This window comes from Syngnathus typhle, linkage group LG9, assembly GCF_033458585.1.
Source record: "Syngnathus typhle isolate RoL2023-S1 ecotype Sweden linkage group LG9, RoL_Styp_1.0, whole genome shotgun sequence".
NCBI classification, from domain to species: domain Eukaryota; kingdom Metazoa; phylum Chordata; class Actinopteri; order Syngnathiformes; family Syngnathidae; genus Syngnathus; species Syngnathus typhle.
The window spans coordinates 10,576,125-10,590,653 of record NC_083746.1 but is presented as its reverse complement, the minus strand read 5'-3'; the positions used below and the strand labels follow the sequence as shown (position 1 = coordinate 10,590,653).

Genomic DNA, 14,529 nt, shown 5'->3' with positions numbered 1-14,529 from the left:
CAGGATCAGGTCGCACCCGCTTCCCTTATGTATTAGCAAAACCGGGCTGTGGATTTAAAAATGAACAAAAAAAACTAAGCGGGAAAAAAACACCGCTCGACTCCACTGAGACTTGAATGCAGGTGATTGATTATCAAAACTGGGAATTGCAAAGCCACATCCATTATTTGATGAGTGGAAATGTTGTTCGCGTAATTAACAATGCTCGGCGTGTACCCATTACGGCAATTCAGATAAACCTCGGAAATATATATCAGGGCCTTAAGACAGGCAGTTTATAGAGCAAGAACTGTCTGGGCAATTATCGGAGACATAATAAATCTGCTGGGCTCGCACGGCGAAAGAGCCCTCGCGCACTGCCTAAGTGTTTATGAAAAGCATTAAGACAAACGTGAACATTGATAGCCTACATTTAAATATTCTAACCCAGAAATTTCAAACTGATGAATAACACTTTCCTCAATATACATTTTTAGGACCAATGACCCTCAGTAGTTTGATTCGAAGAAATTCACTGCAGACGATAACATACTGAAAGAAAAAAAAGTGACATATGGATTGGGCGCGTCACAATGAGGTCCCTCAGTATTCATTTATTAAAGAGTGACAGCAAGAGGACATTGTTTGAACAGCAAGGAGAACAGTGTTGTGTGTGCGTGTGTGTATGACCTCATGGTGACCGCAGCGATAATGTCTTGAAACAACACGATTGTTCAGCCAATAGCTATAAAAAGCCAACGGCCGTAATTGGCAAATAAAAAGCACTTTAACTACACGCTATTGGCAGTCGTAGTAATAGTTGTAATAATCCGATCAATGCGCTTGCGTTTCCTTGCAATCTGGATCCCGGGAAAATTAAGTGGGCGACTATATTCTGGATATTTTACATAAAGGCCGCTCTAGCTTGAGCAAAAGGTTTCTCTACACGATGTATTATGAGTGAACTAGAAAGTATAAATAGGAGTTTGTTGTTTTCTTATAGTTGTAGTGGATCTGATGAAAAGAATCCGGTTATGGGTCAAAAAGGGGTCGACTCCACTTGGGTCAATTTGACCCAGATTTTTAGCTTATTCAGTTAGCCCAAAAAGTTTGCTTAAATGACTAATCCACAAACATTTTTTTGTCCTGTTTTATATAAAATATATATATAAAACAATGTCATAGGCTGTTTTGTAGGGTATTCGTTTTGGGTTAAATTAAGAACCCTGAAAGTTGGATTGAATTCATTCAAGTGTTGGGTTTTAACCCAGATTTGGGTTATTTTTGGCTCAAACGTTTTAGAGTACAATAACAAGAAAATAAATCAAACAACTGCTACATGGTGATGTCGCCTTGAATGCGTTTAATTGTTCATCCCAGCTACGTTAAGCAAATGTTGATTGCCTTGCTAATTATATTGATATAAAAACCACTGATAAAGTTGACACCTGTGTGAGAGTGCACACTGAATACCAACTGTGTAACGGTATGAAGTGCAAAGAGTGCTACTGGTTGTCCGTGAGGGCCAAGACAGCAGAGAGGGAGGAGGGGGGGTGGGGGGGGAGAGAGAGAGAGAGAAAGCCAGAGAGAGAGAGAGAAAGCCAGAGAGAGAAAGAGAGAAAGAGAGAGAGAGAAAGAGAGAGAGGGCTTTCTTAGCTGGAAGAAATGCAGTGTCCACAGGCCGTTGGTGTTGGTTGAATTCATTAAAGGAAGCGCATTCTCCCCCAGCTGCCATCTCTCCCCCTGCAGCCAGGCACCGATCAATGGCAAGAATACATCCAAAACAACATTTAGCACAAGACCTAAGAAGCAGGGGTACATTTAAGACTTCTGTGTCTGTGCACGTCTCCCCTGGATGTGAGAGCTCCCTTTCAACAAAAAAAAAAAAACAAGCTGCTATTGAAGTCGAGCAGGAGAGGCGTCGGGGCACTGCATTTAGATCACAACAAAGAAGCTTGTTTAACACCGACGCTTCCAGAGCAGACATTTTAGCCGTTTGTGCGGCGAATCATTGGCGGGGTTTACTCGCAGCGGATGGAAAAATCGGTCATAAGTGAAAGGATGAGTCATTACTTGCACTTGTAATAATTGTACACATCCTTAGAGAAAGAGAAGGCCATTTAGGGGGTTGATAAAGTGAATAATACACGCTTGTGAAATAGTTTAACAAGGCCCAATACAAGGACTATATATATATAAAAAAAATCTACAATAAATCTCAATTTGTTTGCCTATTATTATTGCAGGTGTGCCTAATATAGTGACCAAGAAGTCCGTTTGACCTTGTGTATTGTCAGCAGTAATCATCGATTATAATTGCTGTAACTTTACTCAAGTTAACGCCAACTTAAATTGATTAGTTGACGTAAATGTCCAACTGGAATAGAGCCAACAAAATGCTTTTACTACCATCTAGCGGTCATGAGATGACTTGCACCCTGGATGCCATTGCCCCCATTGAGTGTAATGTTGAGTTGCACTCATGAATGCTGCATATAGAATCTACTAAATCATACTTGGCATGCTGGGTTAAGATGTAGAATTCACATGTAATATGGAGCTACTAAATTTAACTATAAGGGCAGGCCATTAAATAATCAACTGTTTTCACTATAAATAAGTGAACGAAAATGCAAGCAATCGTGTCAGGTGAAGGGAAAGGTACACTAGTTAGGGAAATTTATAATGCAGTTCAAAGCATCGGAGAAAGGTTGAATTTATTATGTCCACTTGAAAATAAAATCAGGTTACCGTTTTTTTCCGTGTATAGTGCGCAATATTTTACTAATTTATTGTCCTAAAATCTGGGGTGCGTATTATACATGGGTACAAAGAAAAAAATTTTTAATTTTTTTTTTTTTTTTTTTTTTTTTTTAAATAAAGTCATGGTACAACAAAACCAACAACAGGACTGACCGACAAAGTCGTGGAACAAAAAGACAGGGTGACATTACCAAAGACAGGAACAGAATGACAGTAACACATGCAATGATCCAACGGTGAGCGAGGGGCAGACAGGACTTAAATACAAAACACGTTACATCGATTGAGGTGACACAGGAAGAGCGGGGTGACACGAACAGAAACTATGGCAACCTAGACACATAGCAAAACTGGGGACGAGACATGACAAATCTCCCCCGAAATAAAACTCACCTTTCTTCTTGTTTGTTGTCAATCGCGCATCGCATTCAGCCATCCTGCCCAACACACTTAGTAAAATTCATAATTGACGACACATCGTTTGATGCGATGGTGCAATCCTCGATGGTGTGTTATTGTCAAATATTGTTTGTTTTTTAATCTCCATCGCGGACCGGACGTCATACGGAGGCCGCCATTACAGATGCGCAGAACGGTTGCGCAAGACACGTCAGCTATATAAAGAGCGAGAGTTCAGTTCTCCACCTATTAGTTTCAATTCACAGTTTAATTAGCAGTTTCAATCAGCAAATAACAAAATGCGTATTACAGATAATATTTTATTTCACAACACTTTGCCTTGTTCCTTTCTTCTCTGCTGTTCACTTCAAACACGCTCCATGCGACCGCAATGCTCTCGTATCAGACAAGGCTTGCTCGATCACCTGCTCGTTTGCTGTCTCACAATGTACCCTACACAAATCCGAAACATTTGTTGCGGCTCCGAGTCACGACGAGGGGCAAGTTTTGGTTTCCAAGGTTGTTTTTATTCCTCTTCAACGTCTCTCCCATACAGAGCCGCCTTTTTCACGTCCGCAGCCCATGCGCGCACGGAGCGCGGTGGTGCGTTTAGGGGCAGTCGGAGAAATCAACGCCAACAAAAAAAATGACATCCAGCCTAGTTAAGACCATACCAAAGACTTTAAAAATGGGACCCATTGCCTCCCTGCGTGTGTGACGATCTTTGGGACTTTAAAAAAAAAAAAAAAAAAATAATTAAAAAAAAAATTAAAAAAAAATCATAAAAATTGGGTGCGTATTATACATGGGTACAAGCTTTTTTCCAGCATCAGCATGCCATTGTTAGGGGTGCGTACTATACATGGGGGCGCACTATACATGGAAAAAAACGGTATACATGATTTTTTTTCCTTTGTCTTTTAGCTTTGATTTGCTTTGATGGCTTTATCTTGTGCACTTTCTGACTTTCTTTGTGGCGCCGTTGTGTGGCAGCCTTGTGAGAGCCTATTGAGTTGCGCTCATGCCATCTGTGTGTTTTTTGTATACCCACTCTGTGGTATGGATACTGCTGGGGCCTGGGGATCAATGAATATTCAATATATATTCAATATTTATTGGATTTTTCTTCTCTGTCATTTTCAACTCTGATAAAAATCTTGCAGTGCAATGCAATGCACTTGCAATATTTGAACTTTCTGGAAATTAAAAATGGAAATGTGATTTATTTGATCCTGAAAGTAATGATTTGTTTTTATGTAGGGAATCCAATTGTGAAAGTTTCTCTTTTGAATTGATGGTCTAACTGATTACGTGTGTGTATGTGTTATATTGATAGAATTAATGTTTAAATGTATTGTTAGATCTATATATTTATATTTTACACTGTTTGATTTTATTTGTATTACTCCAATACTAGGATCAGCTGCTTGAGGGGCACAATAGCACCAGAAGACCATATCAAACAAGAATATTTATTAAAAATATTTTAAACATTTGTTGGCATTGACCAAAACTAAGAGTGGAGGAAAACTGAAAAAAAAGGTTTTTATTCAGTTTTATTTAAAGAAGCTTTTTTTTTTTTTATCCTTAGACTTTGAATATAAATCAGACGGGGCTAGGGGCTCTTCAAATGATTGCAAAATGCAGACCTGAATCCATCATTACAAGAAGTAATAATTTGTTATATTACAATGGAAGCTGACAGTCACATAAATGGTGTGTAATTTTGCTCTTTCAGCCAGTCAGTGGATGACGCACCTCACAAGCCCGCCCAGTCTTTGCATAATTGTGCATATGCGCACAAAATCAGCGTGTGTGAAGGAGCCAGAGAGGAGGCTGCTGGTCACAGGGTGGTCCCGGCACAATGTTGTTTGAGTTTGCAGGGCAGCACGCCGCGGTTCAGCTGGTAGAACTCCACCAGCTGAAATAAGTCCGAGAAGCGTGTGTGACCGTCGTCCAGGCTGTAGGCTAACTCGCCTGCGTCATCCAGCTGCTGGGGGGTGGAAAAATGACATTGCATTGTGGAGTGTCTCACACAATTTGAGATCAGTCATAAAAGCAAAGATTCATGGAATTGTGTCATTTATTTGTTTTGACTCCCCACCCACCAAATCTAATTAATTTTAATAGATCAGGTTTGGTTGTAGGTTGTTTTCTTAAATCCTTCATTCAATTTGGTTGTATTTTTATTGGTTTGAATTGTCAGGCGTGAGTGTGAGCTGTGGTCGACAACAGCTTCTACGTGCGAATGTGCTCATTGCATTTTACGGTTTACCCAAAGGTTTGGTGAAATATTTTGACCCAGCAGATTCAGTTGAAGAATTGATTTGCTGTATCAAATAATTTAACCCACCAACATTGGCTTGAGCCCACTATTTAACCCAATTTGGGCTCATTTTAGTCAAGCAGTTTTAAGAGTTGGGGCAGTGTGGAGTCAACATCCCACTCACCACTATGGAGTGTTTTATGCTAAACAAACCCAAGTGGACATCATAAAAGACAGTACCTATGGTACTCACAGGTAAGATTTGGAAGTGTTTGACTTTTTGCATGTGGCACAACGACAGTACATATGTCTTGGGGTTGCTCTGACTGTCCCTCAGAAGAAATAACCTGAAAACAAAAGGACTTTTTCAAACAGTTCTTGAATTCCCCCTTCATCCTGACAACTGGCAATAAAGTTGTGCGCCAGCAGAGTTTCTTACCCATCGATGGGACCCTGCTGAGTGATCAGACGCTGAGCTTCGTCCCGTGACAGCTTGCCGTGAAACCAGGGCTGAGCTAAATGGAGAGCTGAAGCACGGAAAGCAAATGGATTTTTAAAGCAATCGGGTTATAGATACTTTCAGACATGGTGCCCCAAAATGTTGGGCCGCACATGACTCAAAAGCGACGCATACAAATAAAGTCAATCCAACCGATATTTAGTGAGCTCTGGGATGCAGAAGGGCTTCCGTGTGCACTTAGTCGATGGCAGCTTTTCCTCTAAACAAAAAACAAACAGAGAAGACAATTTAATTGATGACGTTACCATGCCGAGTCATCTCCAGCGACTCACCCGCCACGCCAGGCCTTCCTGCACGGCCACCGAAAGAACCTCCGAGGGGTTTTCGATCACCCGACTCTTCTGGCCCGAGAAGTCCATTGCCACCAGGGAGTTCTCGGAGATGCTTCGCTGAAACGACTCTTCAGGTTTCATTTCAACACACTTGTGACAGAAAAAAAGTACACTCTGTGTTACATCTTTTTTGACATAACTGAAGGTGAAATTCCCATCATATTTTTATTTGACACAAGTGACGCCATAAATATCGGTAAAGTTCAAAGTGGGAATTAAAATTGAACACTTGAGTGACAGAAAACCAGCTTACCATCAGGGAAGCTTTTTGTTTCTGGTGCGGCTGGATGAAGTTTTGGTACAGTTGCATTCCATGCTGGAACAGAAAAGTGCATTGCTCACGGATATGTTCGCTATCCTGCACGTTTTTCCAGCACACAGTAGGGGGCACTATGTTCAAGAAATACATTCGAGGTGTGGCAATTAGTACCTGACGAGACGTTATGTCAGCCAGGCAGATAAGGTGGTATCTACGTGTCAGTATCGGTGTCTTTCTAGAAATGTACATTAGCTAGCAGCTAGCCACAAAATTGGAAATTACTTATAGAATTTTGTTCATGGTAGACATGAGAATTAAATGTTTTGGTTTTTTTAATCCCACCATAAAAAAGATGTCATGAACTAACATTTTACACTACTTAAGAATCTAAAAGTCAACCTTGAACAATCGCACGGCTGTGATCCAACACGTCCTTATCTGCTCATCATCGGCACACAGCAGCTTCATGTCTCGGGATGAAGTGCACTTGGACTAGAAAGACAATTTCACACACATAAAAATGGAATCAGATCATTTTTGAAAGCAAACGACCACAAATAAATACTAAAAGTAAAATAAAACCTTGACACAGAAGCCAAATTCAGTGGGAGCCCCGTGCGCTTTTTTGGCTGACAACGTGTAGACATTGGAGTCGCTCAAATCAGCGATGAACTGAAGATGCCATGGCTCCTATAAGAGTATAATCACAATTAATCATCAGAAAATATTTCATTATTAATTCATTTTATTGTACAGCTGCAGTTATTTTTTTTATTAAAAAAAACAAGAACTGAATAAAAAATAATTGCATTTGTGTTCAAGCATGCAGCCTATACAGTACTAAAGAGAAGCAACTGTTCCAAAGACGAATTTGTACAGGTTGAAATAATAATTAAAAAAAAAAAAAACACCTCCCTAACAAAGACTACCATTGTTCAGCTTTCATGTGACACATTCATGTGTTTCGACTCCCTCCCTTTTCAAGTAATAGCGCAGCATTTTAGTGTTTGCGCTCACACAAGAGCGATAAACCGCCGCTGACAACAAAGGTCCACTGTAGCAGGTGAAACGATTTGTAGGCATTTTTTTTTTTTTTAATGACCTCATCATGACCTGCCGTGAAATTGTTAATGTCAATGCCTTTTATGAACCCACTGCGGTCAGATGACAACACGTGCAAGCAGAACCGCAACATCTTGTGCATGCAAAAATTGATCAACAATTTTAATTTGACCATGTTTGCAATTGCGGATTTTTATTCCCGATTGAAACTCACGTAGAGTTATTTTCCATGTTTCCATAACCATAAAAAAAAAAAAGCCTGTCAAGAAGTCATCAGCAGCATTCCGTCTCTTCTTAATGCCTTTAGGCTGCTGCGAGGCAAATCAAGTTCAGCCCGTTTCGCTGCTCCCTTGAAACATGACCGAGATAGAACACCAGATGAACCGGTGACCTTTTGTGTCGACAAACTAGAACAACTAGAACAAATCTACTCCGATAAAAAGATGTTGTTTTTTTTCTTCTATTCCTGTCCCAATGTTTGGTCTACGAGCAGGCGCTAATGTGCAATCTCTTCCATACAAGTACTTGAGTGATAATAATGCTTGAAAAAAAAAAAATAATAATAAAAAACACTGTGGCATAGCGAGAAGTATTTTGCTGTCCTTGTATGCAACGCGAACAAACCAAAATATTGGAAACAACTCCAACCAGGATGATGCTACAACCACCGCCGCACAATAAAGTCGGCGTTATCTCCTCTCGCATTGGCTCACTGACCTTAGAAGTTCCTTTACTGGAAACATATAGCCCTGACCTCCGCAAGATAAAGTACAACTTCTTCCAGGACTTCTTGCTCGGTTCCTTGGAGTGGAGGTGTCCGTGAATCTCTGGGCAGGTGCCGGAGCTGAGAAAGATCTGAGAAGAAAAAATGTAGGCTGAGAACATCAAGATAACATTTGATGTGTTTTAATTGAAGTTTTAGGTGGGTTTTCAAATATTTTTGAACCAATGATCCAAATAGATAGGAAAATAAGTGTTGATACCTCTACAAGCTGAGAGTGATCCACCACCATATTGTTTCCACCGGATATGGACACCATGTGGTTGGGGAAGAAGTCCTATAAGAATTTTTAGTGGTTGTTAATATTTCTAAATGGGATGATTTAAAAAAAAAAAAACGTGACAAACTCACCAAAGGCTTCCGAAAAAACTCATATTTTGCATAGTTCTTCCTGATATTTAGCCGGTTGTCTTCTTCCATCCCCCAGCTGGAGATCACTTCCATAATTGACTCATGGTCCTCGATGATTCTCTCTAGTCAGGAGAAGAACGTTCACACATCGATGCTTCATGTTGAAACAAATTTGGATGTCTTAAAAGGTAAGCAGAGCTGCAATGTGTTTTGTTTAAATAATTAGCATTAGCTTTTTAATTCCTTTGGAAAGGCGATATCAGGGCGTTCATCCATGCAAGTGGAGTGTATGAAGTGCTGCTCCCACAAATGAAAATGCTTTTTCCCTGCAAGTACAATCTCTGCCCCCCTTTGTCATCATGGTAACAAAAGCCAGCTTCCACATTCCCGGCATTACATGTAAATTAATTACAGCGTGCGGTTTTCATGAAGTCAAGCTTTACCGATTCCCAGATGGGAGAGATGCTCGTAAAGAGTCAAGCTGTGTTCATCCAAGCAGTGGCTCTTCAAGGCAAACAGTTGACATATGTCCCGGGCAACGATGTCACTGGGGACCTCCACCGCCCTGCTGGTGTTATCTTCATTATAAATCTTAATTACCTGCAAACAACAAGCAATGGATGTCTATCAAAACTTTTTTTTTTTGTAGAGAATAATGATGATTTCACAACGTGTACCTAATTTGTAACCTGATCAATATGGGCTGCAGTTTATTTATATATAAACAGCGTTGATCAAAAAAATGGAGTGTTATTAAATTGTAACAGCACAATTGCTAAGAAACAGCTCAGCCCGCGTGCGGCGTAAACCGTAGGAAAACAGTTGGCGCGCCGAGCAAAGCGTAAATCTCCACATTGTGAGCGTGCACGGCTGAATGGTCTCGTTGACCTTATCTCAAGGATAGGACAGTGTGAGCCACTTGGCCAATTAGACTCGTCTGTTTTAACCTTGAACCGCACCCCCACAGCTGCAGCTCTATCTGAGTGATGGCGAGGAAGGTGGCCTCCAGCTTTGTGGAGCCGCACAAGCAACTCGCGGCGAGTCGCCGCAAAGATGCCGGCAAAGCAAATAACCTTTGCTTAACTGCCCCTTTTCACTTTAACGTCTCCTTTTTTTATTGTCGCCATCAGTCAGCGGTAGCTAAGTCACACAACTGACATTCAAGTGAAGTACAGGGAAACACGCATAAGGTGGTGCCTTGAGATGAGAGTATCATTCGTTGCAACTTTAACACACCAAAAACAAACCCAAAAATGTTGTAATGTGTTTTTCCATACAAAAAGTAACACTAGTATTTTGCTTAATACAAACAATAACAAACAAATGAAATATAAAGAGGCAAAGTAAATGCTGCAATTCACATCATTGCGCCGCTCATATTGAAATGCCTACCTTGGCCACCAGGGGCAGCCTAATGAAATCTTACAAAGAAACAGCACTACACTATCAGTGACTCGGGATGTGACAATAATTATTTTTTCCCCTACAGAAGATGAAGAGTAGTTATTTGTGCATATTGTCTGTCTACATGTGTTGTTCAATAAGTAGCGTTCTAATGTCAATCAGTTTTGTGGCCAATTGACACTACAACAATGAGGGGGCAAAAACATTTTTTTGATGATGACCAGTGTGTCCCTTGAAAATATTTCATCAAATTACATTCAATAACAGTAATCTCCAAAATATGACATTTGGTATTACATTTAAATAAAATAATAAAATAAATTAATCAATTAATCAATTAATAAAATAAAATTGATTTAAAAAGCAAAGCTGATTTCAGAACTTCCTGAAACCACAATGACTGATTTAATATTTATGCATCAAGACGTACATTCAGCAACAACACAAGAAAAATGAACCTTACATGAGGAGGCAAAAAAGATTTTGGTTGCTTGTAAACATGAATAATGTTCCTACCCGCTTCTGCAGACAAAGAGGTGTGATGGCAGGCAAGGTTACTCTTCTTGCACGTAAGTTCATGCTGCAGTCTTCAGGGACAATCCGACAAAACATCCATACATAGTCACTCTTTGGTGCTAGATTTACAATACTGTATAAGGCTTTGAGTAAGTGGCGCTACATTCAACCGGGAGTGAGATGTGTTGCAATTTAAGTGTGAGAAACAAGTCATGTTGCCTCCCCAAAACACAAACTCCTCCTTTGCCCTTGGAAAGCAAAAGCTTCCCATTCGCCTTGTTTTTTTTCCTTGCAAAACTCTGCAGCAAACATGTTTTTATTTTCATTTCATTTAAACATACAAGGCCACGGAGGACAAGAGAAACTTGAACTCAATTCATGAACTCAACACTCACTTGCATAATGGAGCAATCTGCTATTTTTCAAGAAGTCGTCAAGCTAGCAATTATTTCCTTGCTTGTAAAAGCTGCTTTACAAAGCTAACAAGCCTGCATGACATGACTAGGACTTCTCATGTAATTTGGTTTCTATTTAGGTTTTTTTTTCATGCAAATGGGTTAGTGACAATAATAAAAATTGACATCTAAAACTAGCTCCAATGAGAATTACAAAGTATATTGTCAAACTGCTCTGTCACCAGGATGCTACGATGACTACGATGACTATTTTTAAATGTCATCCTCCCTCTTTGCATATAAAAATAGAACACGGCGTATATTTAACCCTACAGTGGCAAACACCAACGTTCCTCATGAGACTTGGAAGCGGTAGAAGAAAGTGGAAGGAGGCCGCCTTCCCATAACAGGGCTGACTTTATCTCCCGACACAGCGCCCGGACTGGTGAGAGTCCAGACAGTCAGACGCTGCCACTTATCGCGTAGCTAAAATGAATTGGAATTAATGGAGCCCACATGATAACTAAGTCTCCACTACTCCCATAACAAAGGCAGCTCCAGACGCGTTGTCCTTGACCGGGTTTGATCCAATCAAAATCCTTGAGCAGGGTCAATTAACAAGACCGTAAATTTACAGTATGTACGCAAGTATACAATTCAAGCATATGAGGAAAAGTACTTGTGCAAAGGTTTTCGTTCCGAGATGATGTTTGCATTTGCCTTTCAATAGTGGTCTAAATATAGTTGAACTTGAACTACAATTTAAATACGGCTTTGTTGTGAAGACTGTGAGGTCTTTTAGTACTTGTACCACTCGGTCAGAGTTCATGTTTCTTTCAATTGAAGCCTGGAAAGAACAAGTGGCTAAGCAGTTAATTATGTATCGGGAACAGCATAGTTATTTTATGTAGAGAGATATAACAAGACTCAAGGACATATATTCTTTATTTACCGCAAAGAACGACGATGAATCGTGTTAACTTCAAAGTAGAGTTTCCGTTTTCAAAGCTCATCTCAAGACTTTCCAGCGAGTTTTTTCTGGCTTGCTCCCACAATTCCCCAAAATGACATTTTAGGGTTTAAAGACCTGACATGTAATTTATTTACATAAACATATATATAGTTACGCCAAAATTAGAAAGATGTATTGAACGGAATTGGCATCTAATTGCAGTTTGTCCTTCGGCGTGACAGATCCAAGTTATTTTTTTACAACCCTTGGAATTGCACGTCTTTTTTGTGTGACAAAAGCAAGCTGCATTTAAACTGTCAGAGAGAAAGAGAGTTATGCCAGTTAAACTTCCTCGATAGCCAGCACATTTGTTTGATTTTTATTGGCACCGTAATTTGATTATTTTGCACGTGTTTGAAAATTTCTGATCAATTAAACACAATTCCATAAGAGTATATGTACTGTGTAGTAACCTAGCCATCAGTTTTGGTGGTGAATTTTTGCCTTAAAAAAGATGTTAAAAAAAAAAAAAAAAAGACTCCAAACTGTAAACTATTGACAACAAATGAGGCAATGACAATGTAACTGCGCTACCTAGTGGGGGAATTGGTTATTACGTATGCGTTCAACTTTTAAATAACAATAAATTCAAACCAAACAAGATAGCCACAGTAAATAAAATAAAACAGTGCTCACCTGTGTTGTACTTATCTTGGTCCAAGGTAATAACGAGTCAGGGGCGGAGTGAGAGAGAGCAGGAGCAACTGCTTCAGGAAGACAAGGTGGAGCAGGTGACCCTTTGCTGACCTCTTTTGTTAACCTGGTGAAGTGAAGTGAAGCTTTAACCAGAGCCCCCAAAAATACAAAATGTGGCTATAAAACATTAGCAAGTAAACCCAAGCAACTGTAATGAGAAAAATTGGGCTGACTAATGTATCGAATTCAAAGCGACATCACAGAAAATAAATACCGTAATTTTCGGACTATAAGTCGCACCGGAGTATAAGTCGCACCAGCCATAAAATGCCCAAAAAAGTGAAAAAAACCCACATATATATGTATATAAGTCGCTCCTGAGTATAAGTCGCCCCCCCACCCAAACTATGAAAAAAACACGATTTATAGTCAGAAAATCACGGTAGTAGTAAATATATATATATATTATTAAAAATGTTTGACAATTTAATTCAATTCAATTATAGAAAAATATTTTTTACCTCATTGATGGATGACCTGGATTTTTTTTTCTCCAATATTTAATCCAAATTACAGAAATTTGTTTTTATTTTTTTACCTGCAAAAATATAATGTGTTTCCTAAATCGAGCTAGTATTGCTTCTGTTATGACTATTTTCTTGGTTTTCTTAATGTAACTCTCTCTCATAACTTCCCAGGACACTGCAAACAGCGCAGTTACTGAGTAACTCATTATCTCCCGCAAAGCAACAAGTGCCAACTTTGATTTCAACATGTTTGAGTTTTGCTGTTGAAAGAATCCCTCGCGCTGTACGCGACACCGGCTGAGCGCATTACAAGTGCAAAGTCCTCTCTGCGACTTTTTGCCTTGGGCTTACCGGCACTGCCTTTTAAAAGCAAAAGTCTGTCATGACTTTCCTACCTGTTGCAGTTGCAGGCTGGTCTCAGTAAAGACTCTCGCAAGAAGTCGGGCACCGTACTCTCATTACTCCGGCCACTCGGGTAAATCTCTGCTTCGGCTCCGAGGCTTCCAGATAAATCATCCGGTGTGTTATTCATATCACCACTCTTAAATCCAAAGCATCATCATCTATAGCTGGGAGGGGGCGGGGGGGTAACAGGGTTAAGCAAGAGGGTCAGAAGAGAGCGGCGGTTGGGAGAGGAGTGACAGTGTGTAAAGTGTGCGATTGTGTAAGGGTACTCCTCCACTCACGCATACTGTATACGTGAGTCATCGGGCTCATCTGCCGCCGCCACACAAGGCTGCCTCAGTAGGGCAAGCCGACCCCTCCCACACAAACGTGATCCACCACAATCAAGAGATTTTATTGTGTCGCTCCCCGCTGTGACAAAGCAAACAGTGGAATTAACTTGGGCAAGCTCAATAACGGGTTTTTTTTTGTTTTGTTTTTTTAAAACACACACAGCCTTAAGAGTCAATTGCAGATTGCTAAGCATTTAAGTGTTCTGGATTTTTTTTTCATTTAATTGGTGAATGTTTTTTAGTAATATAACTCATTGTAGTTGGTTTAATTGATTTAGTGCAACTTAGAGAACTAAAAAATATAAACAGTTTTAACTACCTTTGAAAAGATAAACTTCTTTCACCCCAAAGGCTACATACCTTGTTCCTGTTAAAGCAGTGTTTCCCGTGGAAGTCCGACATCACCTCTTTGGTGACAGAGAGAGTCATCAGGTGCAACGCAAAATGTGTTACCCGCCTTGCTGAGTGTACACTCGATTGTTTGCAGTGTCCGATTTCAGCAATTCGTGCAGGAAAAACCTGTCGCCTTGTAAACACGCATCGCAGACTTCCACGGGAGCTGTTGACATAAAAGCTTTAATGTGCACAAC

The 14,529-nt window shown here is 40.1% G+C and overlaps 1 protein-coding gene across 7 annotated transcripts; it reads right to left on the bottom strand.

Annotated features, from left to right (window-relative positions):
* Positions 1 to 4,599: 4,599 nt before the first annotated feature.
* Positions 4,600 to 14,439, bottom strand: grb14 (growth factor receptor-bound protein 14). 7 transcript variants are annotated; one of them, XM_061286629.1, is made up of 16 exons: positions 14,300 to 14,439; positions 13,889 to 14,018; positions 13,598 to 13,771; positions 12,676 to 12,799; positions 9,156 to 9,312; positions 8,713 to 8,834; positions 8,564 to 8,638; positions 8,298 to 8,435; positions 7,101 to 7,208; positions 6,918 to 7,010; positions 6,513 to 6,575; positions 6,200 to 6,349; positions 6,060 to 6,126; positions 5,847 to 5,934; positions 5,661 to 5,754; positions 4,600 to 5,134 (listed from the first exon to the last, which is right to left on the bottom strand). In XM_061286629.1, the coding sequence occupies exons 3-16, from the start codon at positions 13,732 to 13,734 to the stop codon at positions 4,985 to 4,987; spliced, it is 1,566 nt and encodes a 521-aa protein (XP_061142613.1). In that variant the 5' UTR covers positions 13,735 to 13,771; positions 13,889 to 14,018; positions 14,300 to 14,439; the 3' UTR covers positions 4,600 to 4,984. The 7 variants fall into 7 exon arrangements, with proteins under 7 accessions (XP_061142613.1, XP_061142614.1, XP_061142615.1 ...); XM_061286630.1 differs by having other exon boundaries at positions 13,895 to 14,018; XM_061286631.1 differs by having other exon boundaries at positions 4,600 to 5,131; positions 13,598 to 14,018.
* Positions 14,440 to 14,529: the final 90 nt, after the last annotated feature.

Coding starts and splice junctions, on each gene's coding strand:
- grb14 (XM_061286629.1), bottom strand. CDS start 13,734: ATGAATAACACACCGGATGATTTATCTGGAAGCCTCGGAGCCGAAGCA. Junction 8,436..8,563: donor ATCACTCTCAGCTTGTAGAG/GTATCAACACTT, acceptor TTTTCTTCTCAG/ATCTTTCTCAGCTCCGGCAC. Junction 7,011..7,100: donor AATTTGGCTTCTGTGTCAAG/GTTTTATTTTAC, acceptor TTGTCTTTCTAG/TCCAAGTGCACTTCATCCCG.